The 25,085-nt window shown below is 39.1% G+C and overlaps 2 protein-coding genes and 1 pseudogene across 10 annotated transcripts in view; 2 read left to right on the forward strand and 1 right to left on the reverse strand.

Moving 5' to 3' along the window:
- TMEM116 (transmembrane protein 116) overlaps positions 1-25,085 on the forward strand; it is a 115,608-nt gene that overhangs the window by 59,330 nt on the left and 31,193 nt on the right. The window lies entirely within an intron of this gene.
- Positions 11,350-12,365, forward strand: LOC306667193 (RING finger protein 11-like). Its single transcript, XM_079149660.1, has one exon. It carries the CDS (start codon positions 11,392-11,394, stop codon positions 11,854-11,856), a length of 465 nt encoding a protein of 154 aa, XP_079005786.1. The 5' UTR covers positions 11,350-11,391; the 3' UTR covers positions 11,857-12,365.
- Positions 18,424-20,858, reverse strand: LOC306667199 (four and a half LIM domains protein 1-like; annotated as a pseudogene). The gene is made up of 2 exons: positions 20,151-20,858; positions 18,424-19,972 (listed from the first exon to the last, which is right to left on the reverse strand). The product of its transcript is annotated as a four and a half LIM domains protein 1-like (transcript).

Below are 25,085 nucleotides of genomic sequence, written 5' to 3' on the forward strand. Positions count from 1 at the left end.
GCTGTTCTTAAGTAGTGGGATTATGCGGGCTAACATCTGACCAGTGACTGGCTAGGTAGTTCATGGGCTAATGATCTCAGTTGTCAAATGTGGCGGTGGCAGAATGGCAGATCTGATGCCAAAAAGACTGAAAGCCACTAGTTTCAGAGAAAGTAAGGCTTTTTTGATGTTCTTGTCAGATTTGTATCTGGGGAAACAAGCCCACGAAGAGCAGTTACGATCAGCATTTTATCCCCTAGTGCACACGGTCCCTCCCCAGTTCTTCTGTTGGCTGAGTACTATGGGATGCACAGTCTTCCTGGATGTTTCTGATACTGCCATTTACCGGTGATGAGTTCTGCTCCCTTTAATGTTGAAATCTGAACACTAGAGAAGCACACCAAGGCAAGCATATTAAGCAGGTTTTATTTAAAAGTAGTAATAATACAGACTTCTCCTGGGAGGGAGAAAGGGGCTGTGACCGATGTTCTAGAATCCCAAGAAGTAGCACGCCCTCCATCTTTTATAGGCTGAGGTCTCTTTTGTTCTCTAATTCTCTCCCCCCTTTTCTCTCCTTCCTGCCTATGTGACTAGGCCTGGTTTTGCAGGTGAGATGCATAAAGTGAGAAGTGAATGGGCAGGGGGAGGGCCAAAGTGATTCAGCCAGGCAAGGGCTCAGGGGGCATTAATTAGTAGCTCCTTCCCTGCAGTCCTTGATAAGGGCAGGTAAATTTGGTAATCAATCGACTCTGGAGATCCTTGATATTCAATTCTCCCAGAGGCAGTCTCCAACTTCCAGAGGCAGATGGCTTTCATGGCCTCCATTTCTTCGATTTGAGCCAATCCCCTATTTCTACACTAAATGCCTGTCCTCAATTCTGGCTTCATTCCCTAGGTTTTACTGCCTCCTGCTGGAATATTTAAAGAAATGTTACTGAAAGCTCAGTCCTTATCCCCAATGCCAATCTAATTATGAGGACACATTTTCGAGAGAAAGAACCTTTATTGCTTTGCTAGCAAAGGAGAAACATGGGGAACTCCTGTCCCAGAGGCTATGATTCTGCCCATCAGGGAAAACAGAGGGCTTTTAAAGAAGCTCTTCTGGTGCTGGGGAGATAGCTCGGTCAGTAGAGTGCTTGTGGCCCAGATGGTGTGTTGAAATTTACTTGTTAATTTGGGAGCTAATCGCTTCCTAGATCTTCTGGTGACATTTCCTTCCTTAGGAGAACAGATAATTCAAGGTAGTCTTGTTCTCCATCCCCCAGGTGAGGGATGGGGAGAAGGTGAAGAGGAAAAGAAAAACATGTCCCTTTTAAAATAAGCAGTCAGGGCTATATTCAAAAGGTAAAGTGGACCACTGGTACAGTACCTTTAGTTGTCTCCACTTCCCTTTGATCTCTTGTGGTGGGAAGGCCTTCTTGGGGTAAGAACATCTTGGCTCATACTCAGTTTGTCTCTGTTGCTCAGGCCTGCCCCTCCCCCATCACCTGTTTGTCAAGGTGCAGTCAGTCACACTCAGGTTTTAACTTCTGATAACTACTTTGCTTTATTTTCTCTCTTGCTGCTTTTCTTATATCCCCAGAAATTTTTACATTTGAAGCTAAATACTATATTCTGAAAATGGACCACTGTACTGTTTCTCACAATTCTGCACATCAGGGGTGAACAGAGGGTTTTTAAAGAGGTGATTCACAGGCTACATTCCAGGGGTGCCCAGATAGGTGTGGAAATTCACTTGCTAATTTGGGAGAGGAAGAAGTAGTAAAAACATAAGGAAAAAACAACTTAAAAAGAAGTATCAGTGGCAGAACAGCAAGGGCTATATTCAAAGCATGAAGTGGACCACTGTTGCACACAGTAAAGGTGTAAGCACCCAGAAACCACTCCAGACACGGGAACTCACACAAGAGAGTTTATTAAGCAGATAGACAGAGTTCTCCCTGCAGGGTGAGAGAGAGAGTGTGTGCAAGAGAGAAAGAGTTTTAAGCCAGGAGGAGAGAGAGAGAGAGAAAATAGCGGGGGAGCTATTCTTAAGCAGTGTGTAAGAAATCCCACGAAAACCATGCCAGAGAAGGGAGATCCCATAAGGGAGTTTATTAAGGAAACAAAGTGTCTTCCTGCAGGGTAAGAGAGAAAATGAGAGGAAGAGAAAGGGCACGCGCTAGAGAGAGTGGAAAAGCAAGGAGTAGAGAGAAAGCAAGTGAGTAGGAGAGAAAAAGCAAGAGAAAAAGATGGCAGGGTAGCTGTTAGCAATCTTAGCAATCTTTATATGTGTGCAATGTTAGGTTATGTATGCCCTATTGATGACAGGTAATACAACATTAAATGATAGGTCTACCATTACAGACAAGTTTAATTTGGAGAACATCAGCTTGATAAATTTTCTGCTTTAAAGGCTTGTATACCTGGAAAATATGAACACATTTAATATACAAAGAATAATGTTTTTAAATATGTTACTCCATGGAATAGCTTTATAAATTAATCAGATGTCTCTAACAAACACATTTGAGTAATCCCATACATGTTGCTTATTGTAGAAAAACCAAGACATTAGACAAGTGTGGCAATAGTATTTGCCGTCTCTTTCCTGTTGAAAAAAATGTCCTAGAAAAATTGATGTTAGACATTTTATAAACATTAATATTTTATTAGTTTGACCACTTAGAGACTTGTGAGTTAATTTTAAGGACATTTTACTTTTATTAGTTTACCCAATTTAAATTGAACCTTATTAAACCTTAAAATTGAACCTTTTTTTTAATATAAAATGAAATGGGGGAATGTAAGGAATCTGGCTTCCCCCACCACCTGTCAATCTGTTAGCCCGCCTCTCACGTTACAGGAATTTCCAGCTTACGTTGCTTCCTGCCTCCAGCATTACGTCCCACTATGTCATTGGCCCATCAGTCAGTCTGTAAGAATTCTCCTCCGCAATTGGTTCCTCTCAGCCCGCGAAATTCCTATGTCTGAGATGAACCGTATGCCATCTTCCCTCTTTGCTTTTCCCCCTTTCCCCGAGCAGACGTGAATTTGTCTGCGCAAATAAATGGTTCCTTGTATGAGACCTGTATCTGTGGAGCGTTCCTGGGAGCTAGTGACGAACCATAAATGCGCGCCTCTTTTTTCCAACCTAACAGTAGCTACCCTTAAGCAGTTGAATTCCGCCCGGCTAACAGGGAACCCATAACGGAGAAGGATAATTGCAAGCTGACTGATGAACCAACAGCTAGCTAGGATGTTCACAGACTGACAAGTGGTTGGGAGGCAGGGAAAATGGCTGCACCAGAAAGGGCAGGGAGAGCAGCTTTCAGACTGACAAGCTAGGTTGTGATGCAAAGGGCAGGGAGAGCAGCTTTGTATTACACAGTGGAATTTTGCGGGCTAATAACAACGGACCAAGGGTTGGTGAGGAGGTTCGTGGGCTAACAGTCTGGACCAGTTACTGGCTAGGAAGTTTGCGGGCTAACGATCTGGGTTGTAAAGTGGTGTGGGGGTGCAGAATAATGGCGGCAGCAAAATAGCAGATCTGATGCCAACAAAAGGAGAACAGGGGCAATGTCAACAGGAATACACACTCAAGGGAGAATGCAGGCCATCTCCAGAGGGAGAGACAGCCACTCACCGGTGTTAACACTTATGGAGGGCCAATGTGAGGGGCTTAACTAGAGATAGGTGCAGGTGGACCTGCACAGTTCTTTCTTTCTTTCTTTGCTCGCACATTCCCCTCATTTTACAAGGGCATGCCATTCAAAATTTTAAAACTGTTCTTTTTGCATCTCAGTGGCTTGTGTTTCTGTTACAGAATTGGGGCCTTCCAAAAACCTGAGGCATTGCGAAGACCCCCCCAACCCTGATTCTTGCCATCAAGTCAGAAAGATTTCAGACATATCACTCAGAGTAACATGATTTATTGAAGGTACAGCAAAAGGTAAAGGGGATATTCTCAAGGGAGAAAGTAGGTCCTCTCAGGAGTGGGACAGTGCCTCTCCTGCATTCCAGTTTTATTGGGGGCCCCAGGGAAGTTTCCAGAGAGACCCACCTCTCTTGATTTGACTAACAGCAGGGTGACCTAAGACTTTCAAGACCAAACTTCTATGACAATTCAATTTCACCTTGGCCCATGCTGACCAGTCCTAATTGGAGTCTTAATCCTTTTTACAGGTTTTATGGTTAGAAGGAATTATCCTTATCTTTTGGAATCTGGTCTGTGAAAAGGGTCACAAATACCTCTCCCTCCAAAGCAACTTGAGTTCCTCTCATCAGTTATTTCCTGCCTGCATTTCCTTGCAGATAACAGGTAGTTTGCTAAGGAATGTGATATTGGCCAGGCAGGGCTGCAGGTAAATTGCTTTTTGTCAAAGAAAGCATGTGGGTGGGGGTCAGCACAGTGGACCCATTTTATAGAATTATTCTCTTAACCTGTGTTCACACCATCTTCATTTGTCTGTTCCCTAACATTTCCTTTCAGTGTATCTCTCTATTTGTTCTAAATACCAATCTCCTATCTACCTAAGAACTTTGGAAACAATTAACTTTCTTCAAAGCTGGCTTCGATTAAAACCTCTTTTCCTACCAGTTTGACCCTGAATATTTCTAAGGTGGATGGCCTGCCTTCTTCCTTCCTGGGGAGGAGCTTGGACCATCTGACTGTAATGGTAAGGTACTGGAAAAGGGAAGCATTCTATAATCTCATGATTAAATCTCAGGGTGTTTTTCATAGGCCTGCGTTCCTAGACTGGAATCTTCAGAAATAGCTCTTTTTTTTTTTTTTTTTTTTAATCCATTTAGAGATTTAGAGGAGACTAGAAGCCTAGAAGGTCTGGAGTTGACTGAAGGCCCTTCCCCCAAGCCATATAAGGCCCTGGGAAGGTAGTTTTCTCTGCAAGGCAAGTCTTTGTTATGAAATACCTTCCAGGTGTATTTAAAAAATGTTTACTTTCCCCTTCTCCTGCCTAAAACATGAGGGGATTTTTCTCTGATCTTTACTGTGAGAACTTGATCCTCGGCTCGGCCACCATATCTCCACCAATGCCCATAAGCTACAAGAGTGCAGACTCTATGGTTCTTCTAGCGCCTGCATTGGACTAGTAACTGTTAAATAAGTAAAGGGGCTAGAATGTAGTTTGGTGGTAATGCACTTGCCTAACATGTGCAAGGCCGTGGGTTCTATACACAGAACATAAAAATAAAACCTGTATTGAGAATATAAATATTCCCTGAAGTTGACTTGGGAAGATTTGAAAATGACAAAGATGCCATCCCACCTTGAAGATACCAGGAGGCTGGGTATGGTGCACACACTAGTCCTAGCTACCTGGGAGGCAGAGGTAGGGGATCACAAGGTCGAGGCTTCTTGGTCAACTTAGTGAGACCCTTTTCAAAATAAAAAAAATATATAAAGGACTGAGAACATAGCTCAGTGGTAAAGTGCTTGCTTAACATGCACAAGCCCTGGGTTCAATCTCAAGTACTGTAAAAAAAACAGAAAGCCTGGGAGATAAACAGGGCAGACTATATACATAAACAGACTTGCGCAGTACCCAGAGAATACAGAGGCTACTTCAACTATTGGCAGTTGGAAGTGACTAGATAAGAAGTGTATTAATTTTTTTAAAAAAATATTTTTTAGTTACAGACAGATGCATTATCTTCATTTCATTTCATTTCATTTATTTATTTATTTTTATGAGATGCTGAGATTGAACCCAGCACCCCCACGCACTAGGCAAGTACTCCACCACTGAGCCACAACCCAGCGCAAACAGTATATTTAAATTTATTTTGAATAGGTGAAATCTTCCTATAGTTTAAAGAAAAGAAAACTTTTACCCTAAGATCAGGAGAGTTCCTGGAGGTAAAACCCACATAAATCTGCGACCTCTTTAAGACTGGGCACCATGAGGTTTCCTTATCCAGGTCATTAGGTCATTGGCATTTATTTCTCAAAAATTTGTCAAAATTACCACTTAAGGGTTTTTTTTTTTTTTTTTTTTTTTTTTTTTTTGGTTTGCTTTTGGAACCAAGGATTGAACACAGGGCTCTTATACATCCCTAGTCCTTTTTATTTTGAGACATTCTCATTGAGTTGCGGATACTGTCCTCAAACTTGAGATCTTCCTGCCTCAGCCTCCTAAGTGGCTGGAATTACAGGCATGCATCACTGTACCCAGTTTATCACTAAAGTGTTCTTAACGAGTACAGAGCCCCTGTTTTTTTTTTTTTTATTTAAACAAACTGATATCAATTGTATTCTCTATTTCTGTATATTTTACCCCTCTGCAGATTTTAGGGTGGCAGTTTGTCCTATAATCTCAAGTGTCTGATAGATCTAAGAAGTCAATGATTTTTAGTAAGTTTAGCTTTTTTCCTGTTGTAAGAATAAGAGTGCCTGGAATTGTTGTGCACAACTGTAATCATAACTGCACAGGAAATTGAGGCAGGTGGATTGCAAGTTCAAGGGCAGCCTGGGCATCTTAGTGAGACCCTATCTCAAAATTATAAAATAAAATGGGTTGAGGATATAACTAGCTGTAGAGTGCCTCTGGGTTCAATTCCCAATACCACAAAACAAAACAGAGAGAGAGAGAGAAGTGATGACCTTCAAGCTCTTTCCGTGTTGGAAATGAAACCAAAGTCCTTGCTCCTCATTTTGATTATTTTAACTGTACAGCGATTCTTGAAGTCAGGCAATGATACCGCCATTTACAAGTGACGAGTTCTCCCTCTAATGTTGAAGTTTGAACACCAGAGAAGCACGCCAAGGCAAGCATATTAAGCAGGTTTTATTTAAAAGTAGTAATAATACAGACTTCTCCCGAGGGGGAGAAGGGGCCATGGCTGATGTTCTAAAGTCCCAAGAAGTGAGCGCACCCTAAATCTTTTATAGGTTAAGGTCTCTTTTGTTCTTCAGTTCTCTCCCTGCTTATCTCTCCTTCCTGCCTATGTGACTATAGATTCCTGCCTATGTGGTTTTGCAGGTGAGGTGCATAAAGTGAGAAGCAGATGGGGCAGGCGGAGGGCCAAAGTGATTCAGCCAGGCAAGGGACCAGGGGGCATTAATTAGCAGCTCCCTGCCTGTAGTCCCTGACAAGCACAAAATTTGGTAATCAATAGGCTCTGGAGATCCTTGATATTCCATTCTCCCAGGGGTAGTCTCCAACTTCCAGAGGCAGATGGCTTTCATGGCCTCCATTTCCTTGATTTGAGCCGATCCCCTGTTTCTACACTATCTGCCTATCCCCAATTCTGGCTTCAGCAGCATTGGTATTACTGTCTTCTAGCCCAGGGAGTCTGCCTGGATCCTAGCTGGAAGATTTGTCCGCTCACCCACATAATAAATAGGCAGAAGATGGAAAAGGGAAAAATAACTTTTATGCAGTTTGATTGAACTGGGGAGAAGCAACTAGATTGCTTCTTCACTGTCCCTTCGAATTAGTTATAATTTATTACAACAAAAGTAAGGTGATACACCTATGCAGATTTAGTTAACCTGTGCTAGACTGGCTAGGGATGGGGCAGTCTCCCTTCTCAGCTTTTTTGCGTCATTCAGGTGAGCAAGCAGCCTTTCAGTCTTTGCTGGCAGCTTGAGGAAGTTGTCTTCAATTTCAGAGGGACCTCCCACTTCATAGGGAGTCTACTTAAAATCTTCCATTTTGTTCATCACTCAGTCTTGAAGAATTGGGCTCCATGTTAATCTGGGTCCTTGTACAGAACTCCAGCATAAGGAGTCAGATGCTTATTCCTGAAAGAGGGAAATTCTGAGTATTTAATATCTCTGTCTAGCAGAAGGGCTTTAGCATTGATTTATGTAAACACTCTTTCCATAACGCCCTAGCTGTTTCTGTATCTTGGGGTTTGCCAAGTGACTCCTTGTGATTTTTATCCCTTATTTCTCAACAGTTTCCTCTGAGAACATTACTGATTATTTGCGAAGCATCTTTGTTCCATGCTGCACTGTGGGAGCCCAGTCCTGTTCTGTGATCTGAATGCTTTCATGTAGGAGGGGACATGAGTTTGAGTCAGCGTCAGAAGACCTTTTTTAGACAACTTTAAGCCACATAAGATTTTTGGAAAGATTAGGCCAGAACTAATACAAGTAAGTCATTAATAAAAGCAAAGCAATCCAGATTTAAACTAATAGATACAATTTTTTTTAGCTCTTCAGTAAAACAAGAGCAACTTGTCTGTAAAAGTAGTCCTGTCTGATCTGTAGTAAAGAGTGCCTGTCACTTAGAGTCCTTATGTACATCAAAGTTAATCATTGTTTTGGTAGAAGGTTTAACCCATGTTCCAAAAAGCGTTAGAACTTAGGTACTTTTTTACAGATCTATAGAAATCTTGAACATAGGTTAAAAGACAGTAATATTCCATCAACTAAGAACATACATGTATACTTAAGTGTAACTAACTGTAAGAACCCAGAAACCACTCTGGATGTGGGAACTCACATAAGAGAGCTCATTAAGCAAACAGAGTGTCTCCCTGCAGGGTAAGAGAGAAAATGAGAGAAAAAGAGAGAGAGAGAGAGAGAGAAAGAGAGAGAGAGAGAGAAGCCAGGAGGAGAGAGCATGAAAGCAAGGATGGGAGAGAGAGCATGAAAGTGAGGAGGAGAGAGAATGGCAGGGGAGATATTCTTAAGTAGTCAAATTCCGCAGGTTAACAGGGGACCAATAACAGACAAGGATACTTGCAAGCTGACTGATGAACCAATAGCTAACTAGGATGTTCACAGACTGACAAGCTAGGTTATAAGTTGGGAGGTGGAGGAAATGACTATAGCATAAAGGGTCGGGGAGCAGCTTTATATTATATTATATTTCCCTGTTTTTGTTTTTATAAGATCTTTTGTTCTCCAGTTCTCTCCCCCCTTATCTCTCCTTCCTACCTACACCACTAGGCCTGGTTTTACAGGCGAGGTGTAAAAAGTAAGAAGCGGATAGGGCAGGGGTAGAGCCAAAGTAATTCATCCAAGCAAGGGCCCAGGAGGCATTAATTAGCAGCTCCCTGCCTATAGTCCCTGACAAACACAGGTAAATTTGAAAATCAATGGACTCCGAAGATCCTTGACATTCCATTCTCCCAGGGGCAGTCTCCAACTTCCAGAGGCAGATGACTTTTATGGCCTGTATTTCCTCAATTTGACCCAATCCCCTATTTGTACACTAACTGCCTGTCCCCAATTCTGGCTTCATTCCCCTTTCTAGGAACTCCTTACTGCTGTAGGGAAAGGGGGCGACAGCCACTCTAGCTTCCTTGAGCTGGAAGTGGGCAGCATGTGGCAAGCAGTTTGGAGTTCCCTTTTAGAAATTGGGTCAATCGAGGGGTCCATGGTAGAAGTCTGGTTGGGGAAGAGCAGATTGTGAAGGCATCTGGGGGTAGGTGCTTCTATGAGAGAAGAACAAAAAGACATGAGTACTGAAATGAGATTGGTACAAGAAAATGTTGCAGAATCTGGAACATGTCAATGAATATCATGAAGATGACAGAAGTCAATAATCTCTCACCATGAGGTGGAAGAACTGAGAAATTGTTACCATAACAAGGCCTAACAAAGGCTGAAGAGGACAAAGCCCTTATTTGGGAACTTTAACATTGTCCAGGTTATCAGGAATATAAACACAATAGTAGAGATCTCTATATTTATGTTACTAGCAAACAGATTAAGCCTACCTGTGTCTGTAGGCCTTAAACTGACTAAAAACTTCTGACTCTGGCAGTTTCTCTTGATAGTTATCAGGCACATTTGCCTAAGAATCTCTCTTTTGTAGCTTCCAGTCTTTATTCTAGTGGGCTAACACAAGTATATATTTAAGTTACATTTAACTATTGTTTCTTTTAAATGCCCAAAAATGGCTATATTTTAGTTTTAACTGTTTTGCTAGGTGTCTAAGATCAAGCTGGTCTAATTGGCCTGTTCCTGTCTTCCTAAAGAGTCAGCTGAGTTCCCACAGGGATCACTCATGGGGAACTTGAGAGCAGCTTCTTGGCTTCTTAGTGCCATTCATTAGGCAGGGTCTCCTTGATGAGGTAGCTTCCCTTGGAAGCATCAGGGATGTCTCCCTTTTCCAATGACCCTCCTCTGCAGCGGGTTATCCTCTAGTGGTCTCAGCAATCTCCCTGATTGGGAGGTTGTGTGACCCAGAGTTGCAAAGCGCCTTAGAGAAGTCCTCTTGTTCCCTGGGTTCAGGCTGACTTTGAGGGCAAGATACTGGTATTTAATTTCAATCTCTAAGTTTGATCTTAACCATCCAGCAAGCCATTTTCACCAGTCATAAAGTAAGAGTGCTGGGCCTTAACTTCAGTGTCTATTACTTTACAGTTATTCACCCTTTTATTTAACTGGAGTCTGTATTAGTACTGGAAGTTACCACTATATACTACCTGTTCTGTAGGTGATGGTTTATTATCACAAGTTAACCAAGGTTGTGTGTTCTTGAAGCAACTACTGCTGCAAAACTTTAACAGATAACAGTTTTACAAAATGAAATTAGCAAGAGTAAAAATATATTCAGCTTATATGATAGCCATCTTGAATTTTGGCTGAAGTATACATTATATCTCCTCTTTTTGAGATCACAGTAATTCTACAACAAAAATCAATCTTTTGACTATAACTTTAAAGAAGCTGGAGTCTGGCTTATTTTGAAGCTACTCTAACATGCAGTAAAGTGGGAGACAGAGCCTTATCTCAGGTAAGGCGTGGCTCTTTACAAATCTTAAGTGAAGTGTTTTAATTCTGCTGTTGATCTTTGCTTCTTTTTTAAATGTCATTTTAATATGTTTACATATATTGATTCCTGAGTCTATATGAACATTAGTTAACACAATTTAATGTTATACCTAAAACATGAATTAAAGAAAGGCTGAGAGAGCTTTTAACTTTCCTTTTGTGTGGCAAAGTGGCAAAATGCTTTCATGTTTCATGATAGTAACCTTTAAACAAATCAGGCTCTCATTTTTTTATCTTGGTGTAAAAAGTAACAAATTTTACATATACTATATTGATGACAGGTCCTATAATAGAACATTAAATGATAGAAATAAATTCCCAATAACTTTTACTCTTCTTATAAGTTTAAACTTACCATTACAGAGAAGTTTAATTTGGAGAATAGCAGCTTGATAAATTCTCTGCTTTAAAGGCTTGTATTCCTGGAAAATATGAACACATTGTATATACAAAGAATGACCATTTCAAAATTATTACCAAATTTAGTTTTTAAAGAAAAATTTAGACTCTGTAACATAGTACAAAACTCTTAACAGTTGTTGTTTAACCATAATTGTATAAACCCCAATTTTTAAGACTAGTTGTTCTAAAGAATAGAACATAACAGACTTAATATTAAGAGTAAATTTTGGAGAAGACTGTCAGAACAGTACAAAGATCACACGCCCCAGCTCCGGAGGATGGGGAACTGCCTCAAATCCCCCACCTCGGATGACATCTCCCTGCTTCACGAGTCTCAGTCCGACCGGGCTAGCTTTGGCGAGGGGATGGAGCCGGATCAGGAGCCGCCGCCGCCATATCAGGAACAAGTTCCAGTTCCAGTTTATCATCCAACACCTAGCCAGACTCGGCTAGCAACTCAGCTGACTGGAGAGGAACAAATTAGGATAGCTCAGAGAATAGGCCTTATACAGCATCTGCCTAAAGGAGTTTATGACCCTGGAAGAGATGGATCAGAAAAAAAGATCCGGGAGTGTGTGATCTGTATGATGGACTTTGTTTATGGGGACCCAATTCGATTTCTGCCGTGCATGCACATCTATCACCTGGACTGTACAGATGACTGGGTGACGAGATCCTTCACGTGCCCCTCCTGCATGGAGCCAGTTGATGCAGCACTGCTTTCATCCTATGAGACTGACTGAGCCAGGGTCTCCGTCTGACTTCAAGTGAACCATCATTTTTGGTGGTTTTGATCTTTCGTCACTGAGCCCAAAGAACCAGGGATTAGGAATTAAGATCATGCACAAAAGTTTCCTAAAAATTCCTGGATGGCTACAGATGTTGAGGAAAGTATGTGATATTTTAGAAACTTAGGGGGGAAAAAGTAGGATGGTATTTTTATGTAAAGCCTTGACCCAGTGTGTAAAAATATAATTGTATTTAGATCTTGTTATTGCTCCAGTACATAGGAATTGTGTAAAGTGTTAAAGCAGCTGTATATGTTAAATTGTGTGTGTTGAAGATTAGGAAAAAGATAGTGGTTATTTTTCCTAAATGAAATAACTTTCTTCTCTCCACCAAATTCTTTTCTGAAGTTACTGGCATTTGGGTCAAGGTTTTATTAAAAGCTACATTTTATAACACTGGCACAAAAAAAGTAGTTTTAAGCTTGTTTGCACAGTTCTTTTTTTCCATTGGAAATGGAATTCATTGCCTTTAAATAGTGTATTATCGTTGGGGCTGGCTCTATGCTTGAAAACCAGTTTATTTATAACCTGTTGTAAGTGCCATATTCTGTTTGCAGTTAGGAAATGCAGAATTTTAAGTGATCTCCTAGCTTGTAAGCAAACTGAGATGCACTATCCCTTTTCTATAAAAATTGAGTTAAATGTGTCAATAAATCAACTCAGTAGAGTGGGTTTAATATTACCCTTTCCTATGGGTTTTATCTAATTCTTTTTGTTGTTAATGTGATAAATGAAAGTCAAGGTAAATTTTAAATATTAAGATTTCTGATTTATTGAGCTTTAATTATGCCACCATGCTTATGTAAAAATGAAGGTGGCACCCCGGTGAAACTTAATGAGAAGTAGTTTCTCAGTTGTAATAATTTTTATTTCTCTTTCTTGTGATCTCCTTCCCTTTTGTCTTGAACCATAGCAAAAGGATACTGCATCTCTCATTACTGTAGTGATGAGGTAATTGAAGTTATATAAATACATCTTAGTCTCTGTTTCTTGGAAAGGTATCTGTTAAGTCTTGCTAGGTGATTGACAAGACTCAGTAGGGAGAATAAAGGTAAATGTGCTTCATGTTTTGCACACAAATGCAAAATTTGTATAACCACATGACTTCATAGTTGTGATTTCAAAAAAGGAATTTCTCCTTTAATTTTTCTTGCAGTTAATGTAAGAATACTCTAAATCTCTAAGCTTCTAAAGTGTTAGAGGTAGAGATGGTCTAGTAAAGATGTAATAGTAATGTTTATCCATTTAGCATGTGTTTATTTTTCCTTATGTACTCAAGGTGATTTATCTGTTCAGCTCAGTGATATTACAGCTAAAAAACATTCATTAGCAAAAGGAGAAGCAGTCTCCACCTAACAAAGGAATCAGAAATGTTTCTTGTTTTTATTGAGTTGAATGTTTGACTCTTAACACTTTTCTACATACAAAACATAAGTTCCTTAAATGCCGGGGACCAGCCCTAGCAGCAGAGTCCAAGGGTCCTTGATGGCCTGAAATGTAAAAGCCCCAAAAGATTAGGCGGCGCAGCGTCGGCGATGGACAGCAACCACACAGACTCAGGTCGGTGTTAGGTTGCTGACAAGTTTATTGAATTCTTCTTACAGTTTATATACCCTTACACTTTTCATTAAAAAATATTTATGACTTCATATGAAGAAGAAAGTTCTTAGAAGTTTAGATAACAGAAGTTAGGTCTGCACAGTTAGCCAATTAGCGCCATCTGGCACATTCATCTTACTTGACATTTTCCCACAATGAACTATCCTTGACTCGAAACTTACAAAAGCAAGTTGATGTATACCATTTGTTTTTCCTTGAAGTTTAACTTCTATTTGATTTCTTACCGCTAAGATTAATTATAACTTCTAGTAATTTGTTATTAATTTTTCATGACTATAATTACATGTCTATGCTATGTTAAATCATATTATACTATTAAGAACCAAGTTATTATCTTTAGAGTAAAAAATCTTTATCTAAAAGAACTAAAACTTTTCTTTTGAACTAAATATAATGTATTTCTGTGGGAGGCTCATTACTTTGCAGAAGAAACCAGATGTAATAAATATGTTGATCACTGAAGCTAAGAGAATCACTTATATGCAACTAGATGTCTGGGAGTCTTGTAAAAGTTAACAAAAGCATCACAAGACATATTGCTTCAGAATGTCCACCATTCCCTATAGGAATATTAGTGCTTTGTGTAAACTAATGAACTTTATTTTACTGGAATTGAGTTGACTCATATGAACTGTTTGTGTTCCCATCATCCTTCAACCGAAGAACTTTATTAAACATGATTAATCCGCGTGATATTGTGAGTTCTGGTGAAAAACAAAAAAGGAAGAGAGATTAACACTCTGAGGAAGGGGCTCCAGCTTTACTCAACTTACGACGAGTCCTTGCTATCGTCTTCCAGGGAAGGCCTTGGCAGCACCCAACTTATGACGAGTCCTTGCTATCGTCCTCCAGAGGAAGATTACCAACCTCTGGCATGGGTCTTTATGCACCAGGCACACTTCCCTGGCATGAGTTTTATGTGCTAGGCGCCCCCGCACTTAAAGATTCTTCATAATTGTATTATAGAAGAATTTAGTATGTCATAAGTACTTAATTTGACATTCAACTATAGTAGCCGTATGTTGTTAATTTCCTTATGAGCACCATGATGGAAACACTCAAATGAATTTGAGAAAAATTGAAAGAAATTAGATTATCGGATTTTGTTAAAATGTTAATGTATCTTGCTTAAATTTCTGTTTGTTAATTTATATCCATCCAATTACATAAAGCAAATTTGGAGGAAACAGCTGAAGTGTGCAATATTTTCAGTGATAATTACTTACAAAGTAATTACTTATTCTTGTGTTTTCTACTTAATCATGATGTCTGTTATCTAGTCAAAACTTTTGTTCTAGATTGTCAAAATTGCTAAATGAATTTTTTTTAAATCAAAAAAAAAAAAAAAAGTAAATTTTACCAACCTATGAAAGCACCAATAATGTTCAAATATGTTACTCCATGGAATTTAAGGGGTTGAGAGTACTCAATGTCATTTAATAATTAGCATTTTAAATGTAAAGAAACCTGGAAGAAAAATGATAATGGCCATTAATTATAGCATGAGAGAGTGAGAAAGAGAAGGGCAGAGAGAAGGGTGAGAGGGAGATAGAGTGTTCTGTGATGCAGCCCAGGAGAAATTTAAAATGGACACTTTTTTTTTTTCTTGGTTTGAGACTGGAGGAGAGAGAGAGAATGGCAGGGGAGATATTCTTAAGCAGTCAAATTCCGGGGGCTAACAGGGGACCAGTAACCGAGAAGGATACTTGCAAGCTGACTGATGAACCAGTAGCTAGCTAGGATGATCACAGACTGACCAGCTAGGTTGTAAGTTGGGAGGTGGAGGAAATGACTGCAGCATAAAGGGTGGGGGTGCAGCTTTATATTATATTATAGTAACTATGTTACAATGTAGACAGTACAGCTGGAAAAAAAACTTTGAAAAATAAGCCTAGCACAGTGATGCATGCCTGTAATCCCAGCAGTTCAGGAGGCTAAAGCAGGAGGATGGCAAGTTTGAGGCCAGCCTCAGCAATTTAACAAGACCCTCGGAAATTTAGTGAGAACCTGTCTTGAAATGAAAAATAAAATGGACTGAGGATAGAACTCAGAGGTAGAGCATCCCTGAATTCAATTCCCAGTATCACAAAAATAAAAAAAAATTTAAGTAAAAAAGATTGTGTATGTGTTTTTTAATTTATTTTTTACTTGTAGATGTACACAATACCTTTGCTTTTTTATTTTTATATATATTTTTAATGCAGTGATGAGGATCGAAGCCAGTGCCTTACACATGCCAGGCAAATGCTCTACCACTGAGCCACAACCCAGCCCCAGTTGTATATGTGTTTTTATAAAACGAATACATGTTCTTGATAAAAATCAAAATCCTAAAGAGGAATAGGATATATTCCTATATAAAAGTTCACCTCCCTTTCCTACCCCCTACTTCTATAATTTCACCAATTTATTTATTTAGGTACTGGAGATTGAACCCAGGCTTACCACTGAGCTCCATGCCGGGACCTTTTTTTAAAATTTGTACTAGGGAGCACTGAACCACTAAGCCGCATCCCCAGCCCATTTTATATTTTATTTGAGACAGGTTCTTGCTAAGTTGCTTAGGGCCTTGCTAAGTTCTGATGCTGGTCTGGAACTTGCTATCTTCCTACTTCAGCTTCCTGAGTTGCTGGGATTGCCAGTGTACATCACCAAGCCTAATTCAATTTGGCCAGTTCCAAAGTCATATCTCTACTCTTCCAAGTTAACCTCTAGCTGGTTCTTGAGGGAAAAAAAATTGGGGGTTGGGAGCAGCAGGGCATTCTCTTATTTGTACATTCACAAGGAGATGGCCTAGATGTTTAGAGAGTCATAATAAAGAAAGAGGGCTAGTCACCGGATCTAAACAAACAGGATATTCGAGTGTCTGAATCTAGATTTCCAGTTCCACTCTTTGAGCAGGAAGAAAGTCTTTTAGAAAAATCTTTGCTATTTGTGAAAACAGTTGCTAAACTTTTTAGAAAATGGTTAGCAGTAGTCATTTCTACTGAGTCAGAATTAAGCGAATGAGCCAACACAGTTATAGAAAGAATTCAGCTTGGGTAGAAACCTTGAGGGTTGTTAGGATAAAAATAGAGCATGAAATTCACTTTGGTATTTCCTTATCAGTTGTATCCATAATTTTCACTTGTACAAAATAGATTAGATCTTTTTCCCTAAAACATAGGTGATACACTAGAGAAATGGCTCAGTAGTTCCTAGATGTCAGGACTTTATAAACAAGTCAAACGAAAAGTAAAATAAATGGAAGTTGTCATAATGTTGCTAATTTCATATTTTCTATATATGAAAATTCTCTTCTTAAGAACATTTAAAAAACAGTTACCATCTAATTCCATGAAAGAAATAACATTGGAGACAAAAACCTTGATAAAATATAATCTTAAAATACTTAGGAATTCTTAAAATTACTAAATTTAGTCATTTGAAAAACTCATTATATTGCCTATATTTTTTCAGTATTTCTTAGACCAGGGTCAGGGATTGGCACTAACTTGTGAATTGACCCTTGGAAATTATTGCACTAAATAGTTTTTTAAAGTCCTTCCAAGTTTAGGTGCTAAAGTTTCAGGAAGCATGGATATTTTTGTTTTGAATTTTTGTTTCTCTGAGAGGATACAAATTATATCTAGGCTTGTTCATCTCATATATCATTATAACTTCATTATGTGCCTGCAGTTACTGAGTTCCTGTCTGATTCAGATAATGAAGAGTTTTGTAGAATACCCAGAGCTGTCAGGTAGGAGAAAGGACTTAGTTCATCTGGAGTACCCATAAGCCACTTGTCACTACTGAACTGGAACGCAAGAATTAATCATTTACTAAGAGGTAGTCTTTTGTTCTGGAATTTATCTGAGACTCTAAGTATGTTTGAGAACCAAGCTATCAGCTTTTGATCAGTAGATGAAGATTTGGAGTCTTCCTACTTCCATTAATACAGTCAACCAGTAAGCAGATGTAACAGCTGGGATAACATTTGACTCAGAAAGCTTTGTCTGCAGTAGAGCATATTGCCCAGAAAGATGGTCTCTGATCCATAGTCTAAGCAACGGAGATTTTTAAAATCTCATTTAATGGCTGGCTTTGCACTGAGAAAATTAATTTGGTTGTATATAATTGTCCCCCAAATAAGTCTTGGGGTTAGGAACAAATTCCCTGCTTTCTTCAAGAGGGTTTGGGAGTTTTGCTGTGTTTTCAGTTTAACAGAAATAATTGAGATTTTTAAGCAAGTTACTTTTCTAAGTCTTAATTTTCTCAGGAAAAATAGGAATAATGGTAAGATTCTTAGGGTAGTTGTGAGGATTAGATAACAAATGAAAAGTGTTTGCCCATAGCAGTTTTTTGTTTTGTTTGTTTGTTTTTTTACAGTGATGCAGTTTGCACCCAGAACTTCATGCATACTAGGCAAGTAATCTACCACTATGCTACATCCCCAACCCTTCTTATTTTTGGAGGTAAAATAGAATCTCTCTCTACCTCCTCCAAAAACAAGATTCACCTGCAGGCTTTTTATTTCCTTCAGGTGAAATTTCCTCTGTTACTTTCTGCATATGCCTGGCAATAGAAAACATGATCTATTGAAAATATTATCCCATCTAGGACAGATTTCATGACTTTTGCTCATTAATGTATTCTCATGGCCTCTCTGATCTCTTGGATCTCTTCTAATTCCAAGGCTTAAATTTTACAGGGACAAGGGATATATATAACATTACTTTTGTGATTTTAAGGATCTTCTAATGCCTTAAGTATAAAAGGGTTTAAAACAAACTTTTGCAAATTAACAAAAGCAGAATATTTTAGTTTGTTCACATATAATTGATAAAAATAATGAGAATATATTTATACTTGATGGAAACTGTTTTCTGTGATAAACTTGAGCTGCTATTATCTGTTTAAGATTTTTTACAAGGAATTAGTCTTTTTTTTTCTTTCTATGCTGCTTTATTTCTGTAAGGATACACTGAAATGTTAGATGATGATATCTAATGACAAAATGTAGAAATGAGGCATTGGCTTCTATAACCACTTCTACAAGAATGTTAATATGAATTGTCATTACATGTTTACTTTCAATATTGTCTCATTATACTATGTAATATAATAATGAAGAATACAGTAAGTAGGTGATCCTGCATTTCAGGGAAGCAGGAAGTGGAAATCTGGATCCGCCAGTGAGGACAGTGGCCTCCTCACTGCCCCAGAGATCCAGCTAAACTCTTAAGGAAAAGTCCTAAGAATCACAAAAGAAGGGACTTTGCAGTCCTGTTGAACACACGGACAAAGAGCAGACAACTACTATGTTACAAGAGATTCAACTTGTCACGGTTTTGAAATGTGCTAACCACGTTGATGACAGCCCTGGCGCCTTCTCAGCTACCCCTCTAGAGTTTCATAGTCACTTCTGCAGGAAGTGACTACAGGTATGTCTGAGGGGGCTCAAATATTGTCATGCAAGTTACCAAACCCATAAACTATTTTACTATTAATTAAAACAAAAATATCATTAGTTAAAAAATATAAAAAGGACAGCAGGGTTAGTTTTGTTAAGCTTCCATAAGTATTTGCTGTGACACTGTTGCTCTGAAACAGGCTCGTTTTTTCAGGTCTGCTTACACTTTCCAAATCACCCATACGTTCCCTGTTTTAAAGTAGGAACACTCAGAAGACATGCCACACCAGGAAACCAAACATTAGTACGGGAAGGTCAGGTGAGAATTACCATTAAGTTCAAATGTCAGTTTTCTGGAAATTTGTGTTAGTCATGTGAAAGCACAAAAGAACAGAAGGAAAGTCAGAATTTTGATGAGGAAGTTAAACCATGCATTCCAGCAAGTTCTTTTCCTGCTCACAGAAGAGGGTGAGCAGTGAGTTGGAGCAGCCGCTGCAACTCTTGCCTGTTGTGTCACTACACGGTGGATCCCAGCTGAGCCACAAAAGATATCTCAGTGGGGGCTTCATCATTTGTGCTTCTTGCTTACATCATGAAGGAGCTAAATGGTTAGCACTTTTCTGCTGTATGATAAACATGCAGAAGAGTCAATCTATCTAAGTTTTTTGGTTGTTTTCACTGCAGCCATAGAGAAATGAGCTTTGCTGCAAGGTTGCTTTTTGCTAAATCCTAGTATGGTCATTGTGTGCCCTTATGTGAGTAATACTGTAAAATGGGAGAAAAGACAGAAGGAGCAACTTTAAAGAGGTGAAAGACCACTCTTCCCCTACGGCTGGTGTTGGACGGAGAGGGCAAGGACACAAAGAACATGATGCAAATTCCGTTTTACAGGACAGGGGCTCCTGTCGATTTACAACTTTTTGGCACAGTCAGGGCAATACACTTGGCTCCTCATGAAAAACAAAGCGCCAGATTCATGGGGCATTTTTTACAGTGGAAGCAGTAGTCATGCCAGGATTGTCCTTCATAGGCCACCACATGGGAGCCTTTACCAAACCCGGGCCTTGAGGAGCTGCTAAGCCTCGATTTTTTCTATAAAGAGCCATCATCCACGAGAGACAAGTCCTCTCTACACCTGGATGCCTGCCCGGAGGTTGGCACTGGGAAACAGGGTGAGTTTCCTGTGGCACACTGTGGGCTTCCTAGCTTTAAAGACTAGGTGACTCACTCTTGACACAGTTCTTTTCCCAGTGATGGGGTTCTTGCATCCAGCACACTTCTTGGCCACAAAGTTCTTATAAAAGTAATACTGCGTGGTGAAACGCTGTGCAGTGGTGAAACGCTGCCCAGCCAGCTTCTTAGAGCAGGTAACACACACAAAGCACTCTACATGCCAGGGCTGATCCTGGTAGGTGATTCCTCCAGTTGTGATGGCCTTCTTGCACTTGACACAGTGCTTGGCAAACTTGGCCTCGTGGCAAGTCACGCAGTAGAAGTCTTCCCCGTTAGGGAAGACGCTTCCAGTCCCAGTGACTTGCTTGCAGGCGCTGCAGGTGAAGCAGTTGTGGTCCCCTAGTACTCTACGTTCTATTCTTCTGCCACAATGGCCTTGAAGCACCCTTTACACTTGGGGGAGTCGTCCCAAGTGGCACACTTGTTGCACAGGATCTTGCTCTCCTTGGACACGAAGGTCTCATTGGCCAAGGGGTGAAGGCACTTGGCACTGGAAGCAGGTGTCGTGCCAGTAGTGGTTCTTGTAGTGCACCTCCTTAGAGTCGGCACCAATGGGCTTGCGGCATTCCACACAGGTGTTGGTGCAAAACATGTCAAAACACTTCAGGCAGCAGTGGTGACCATCCTTCTGCACGTACTTCTTCCCCTACAAGGGGTCCCTGCAGTAGTGGCAATCAAACTTCTCAGCCATAGTGCCCACCTTATAGCTGGAGGGACCTCACACTGAATGAGTGGAGAACAAGATGTAATTGGCAAGGGTTGGATACCGTTGGGAACAGCTTTTTCTTGCTGCCTGGGGATGCTCGCCCACGCAGCTGTCTCCATGGCGAAGGTGGCTGCTACCTGCACCGAGGCCGAAGTGCATCGGTGGCTGCGGACCAAGAATTAGTTTTATTTATTTACTTACTTATTTTTTAGTGGGGCTAGGGATCAAACCCATGGCATTATGCATGCTAGGCAAGCACTCAACCAACTGAGCTATAACCCTAGCCCCCTAAGAATTAGTTTTAGGTATGTTCATCTTGTGAAAGAGTGAACTAAATAAGCCATCAAGGTCTTGTTTAGTCTCAAGATTCTTCTTCTTCTTCTTCTTTTTTAAAGATCTGATTGAAAACCAAGACTCTGTAGTTTCCTTAGTGGTTCTGCTTTAGGCTGGTGTAGGGGAGGTTTGGAACAAATAACTCCTTATCTTACTTTTTAATTAATTTTTTAGTTTCTTATTAATTTATTTATTTTCTTTTTTTTATTGTAAACAAATGGGATACATGTTGTTTCTCTGTTTGTACATGGCGTAAAGGCATACCATTTGTGTAATCATAAATTTACATAGGGTATTGTTGTTTGATTCATTCTGTTATTTTTTCCCTTCCCTTATTAATTTAACAGTAGAAGAAAATTGTCACTAACTGAACCTTAAATAAGTCACTTAAAAAATATTACTTATGATCTTGGCTTTCTTATAAAAACAGAATGAAATGTTAGCATGAATACATTTAGAATTTATAAAATCTAAAAATACTAATAAAATACTAATATAAGATGGAGTAGAAAGGGTTTTTTTTGTTTGTTTGTTTTTTGTTTTTGTTTTTGTTTTTGTTTTTGTTTTGCGGTGCTGGGGATCGAACCCAGGGCCCTGTACTTGTAAATCAAGCACTTTACCTACTGAGGTATCTCCCCAGCCCACGAAAGTTTTTATCTATCTTCTATATCATAGATTCTTCCTTACATATGATAGCCATTAAATAAATATTTGCCTTACTGGGATTTAGGAGACTAAAGATGATGAATTTGGTGAGTCTCGAGTCTCAAAAGAATACAAAATAGGATAATAAATTTGATTAATTACTCCTCTTTGATATAAAAAATGTTTATATTAATTGCAGTGACCAAAGTTGCCAACAGTATCTTTCAGACTTTTTACAAGGTTTTAAGTCTGAGAACTTCAGGAAAGGTCAAATTTAGAATGTTTATATTAGTCTGGTGCAAGGGCGAGGAATCTGTGACATATAATGACATCCTGGTTTCTTCAGGCATCTTTTCTTAGCACAGAATGGTCAGTCTGTAAGTGTCAACAAGAGAAGAGGGGAAGGTAAGACAACCAGACTACATTTCAAATTTAATGCTAGTTTGGAGAACCATGTAGTTTAGAGAATGTTACTTCCTACTATAGACCAGTACCTCTCTCACATGTATAATGATGAAATGATGATGTTTAACTATGATGGAAAAGTTTTGGGAATCTTTCTCCATGAATTTTCTCAAATAACTAAACTCATATGCTCATGGCCTCAGATGAAAGAACTCAAAAAATATATATTTACTGAATGTTTTCAATGTATTAGTCATTCTTCTAGACCCTGTAACACATATTGATGAACATGATAGATGAATGTCCTGTCCTCATGGAATTTACAGTTCTGGAAATAATTTACCTTGATTTGTATGATGTCTGCTGCACATGAAACTCTGTGCTAAACTGCTGGGAAGTAGGGTGGATTATGCTTATGATAGTATAAGAGAGTAAGAAAACTGCTTTTAAGGAGGCCTAAATTTAGATTTAATACACAAAGGTTTTAAGCATTAAGAGGAGCAATAAATAAAGGAAGTTATGATAACATTGACTCAGACTCATCAAATAGAACATATAAATGAAAGGGAAGGGACAAGGAATGGGAAAAGGAAAGATAGTAGAATAAACTGGACATTCTATCCTATGTGCATATGTGATACATGACCAATATAATTCTATATCTTGTACAATCAGAAGAATGAGATGTTATACTCCATATGTGTATAACATGCCAAAATACATTTTACTATCATTTATAACTAATTAGAACAATTTTTTTTAAAAAAGAACATATCAATAAAAACATAGAAATTATCTTTTAAAGGACCAAGTGAAAATTCTGAAGTTTAAAAGTATAACTGAAGTAAAAAATTCACTGGTGAGACTCAATAGATTTGAATTGACAGAAGAAAGAATTGAGTGAATTTGAAGACAGATCAATACAGATTGTATAATATGAAGAACAGGAAGAAAACAGAAGGAAGGAAAATGAACAGAGTTCATAAAAACAAAGATACTATTAAAATGCCAAAATATACATACTAGGAGTATTAGAAAAAAAAAAGAATAGGAAAAATATTTGAAATAACAATGGCTAAAATCTTCTCAATTTGATGAAAAATACTAATCTACCAAAAGAAGCTCAAGGAACTCCCAAGAAGGATAAATAAATGCAAAGAGATCTACCTTTAGATATATTGTAATCAAAATGTAGAAAGCCAAAGATAAAAAAAAAATCTTGAAACAGCAAGAGAGACACAAGTTTTTCAGTACAGAGGATCCTCGGTAAGAAATAACAGCTGCCTTATCAAGATCAACGAAGGCCAGAAGGCAGTGGGATAACATATCTAAAGTATCAAAAGAAGAATACAGATGGTCCTTGACTTATGGTAGTTCAACTTTTTTTTTTTCTTTCGGTGGTACTGGGAATTGAAGTCAGGGGTGCTCTACCACTTAGCCAAATCTCCAACTCTTTTTTTTTTTTTTGAGACAGGGTCTTGCTGACTTGCCAGGCTGGCCCTGACCTTACAGTCTTCTGGGCTCAGCCTTCCGAGTTGCTGGGGTTACACCAGTGCCTCACCCACTGTGCAGCCCTGATTTTCGATCCTTCAGTTGATGTGAAAGCAACATGCAGCCAAACATGGTAGCGTACACCTGGAAGCCCAGCAACTCAAGGCTGAGGCAGGAGGATGCAAGTGTGGGCCAGCCTCAGCAACCTAGCCAATTAAAAATAAATAAATAAAGTGCTGGGGATGTGGCTCAGTGGTTAAGCACCTAAGTGGTTAAGTACCACCACCATCACCGCCCGCCCCCCAAAAAGAAGAAAGCAATATACATTGGGTAGAAACTATTTCAAATTTCGAATTTTGATCTTTTCTGGGATAGTACAATACTGTTGTGATCCTGGGCAGCAACACTGAGTTGCAGTTCCCATTCAACTATGCAGTCACAAGAGTAAACAACCAATTATCTATAGTGTACAGTGCTGCTAAGCTACGATGGTCAATAGGTTATGTAGATTAAATGTATTTTCCAGTTATGATATTTTCAATTTTTTTTGCATTGTTCAATCTATTTATTAGATCATGATACTTGTTTTTCAATTCCATTTAAAGGGTGATACATTTCTATGAAGACAAGCAGTTCTTAGAAACAGATTATAGTTTTATGTTTTCACCTTACATTTGGAAGGCTAGAAATGGTCTATTTCTAATGTTTTAGAATAGCAGTTTCATCAGTTTTTATAGATACCATAGTTTTTGGTCAACAAAAATCACAAATAGATTGGAAATATTCCTAAACTTCCACTTTCAAAATGTGTTCTCTGTGGCACAATTTTCTTTTTTTTTTTAATTTTTTAAAAATTTTTTAAATTTATTTTTTATTGTAAACAAATGGGATACATGTTGTTTCTGTTTGTACATGGAGTAATAGCATACCATTTGCATATTCATACATTTACATAGAGTAATGATGTTTGATTCATTCTGTTATTTTTTCCTCCTACCCCACCCCTCCCACCTCTCTTTTCCCTCTATACAGTCCTCTATACAGATATTTTCAATTTATGATGGGTGTTTTAGTCAACTTTGCATGACTGTGACCAAAAGACCTGACAAAAACAACTTAGAGGAGGAAATTTTTATTTCGTCTGATGGTATCAGAGGTTCCATCCATGGTTGGCCAACTGCATATCTCTGGACCCAAGGTGAGGCAGAACATCATTGCAGAAGTGCATGACAGAGGCAAGCAGTTCGGAACTTGACAGCCAGGAAGCAGAGATTCCTGCTCACTAGGGATGAAACATAAACCTGAAAGTCGCACCCTCAGTGACCCACCTCCTCCAGCCACACACTGCTTGCCTACCAT

The sequence above is a fragment of the Sciurus vulgaris genome, assembly GCF_902686455.1.
Source record: "Sciurus vulgaris genome assembly, chromosome: 8".
Taxonomy (NCBI): domain Eukaryota; kingdom Metazoa; phylum Chordata; class Mammalia; order Rodentia; family Sciuridae; genus Sciurus; species Sciurus vulgaris.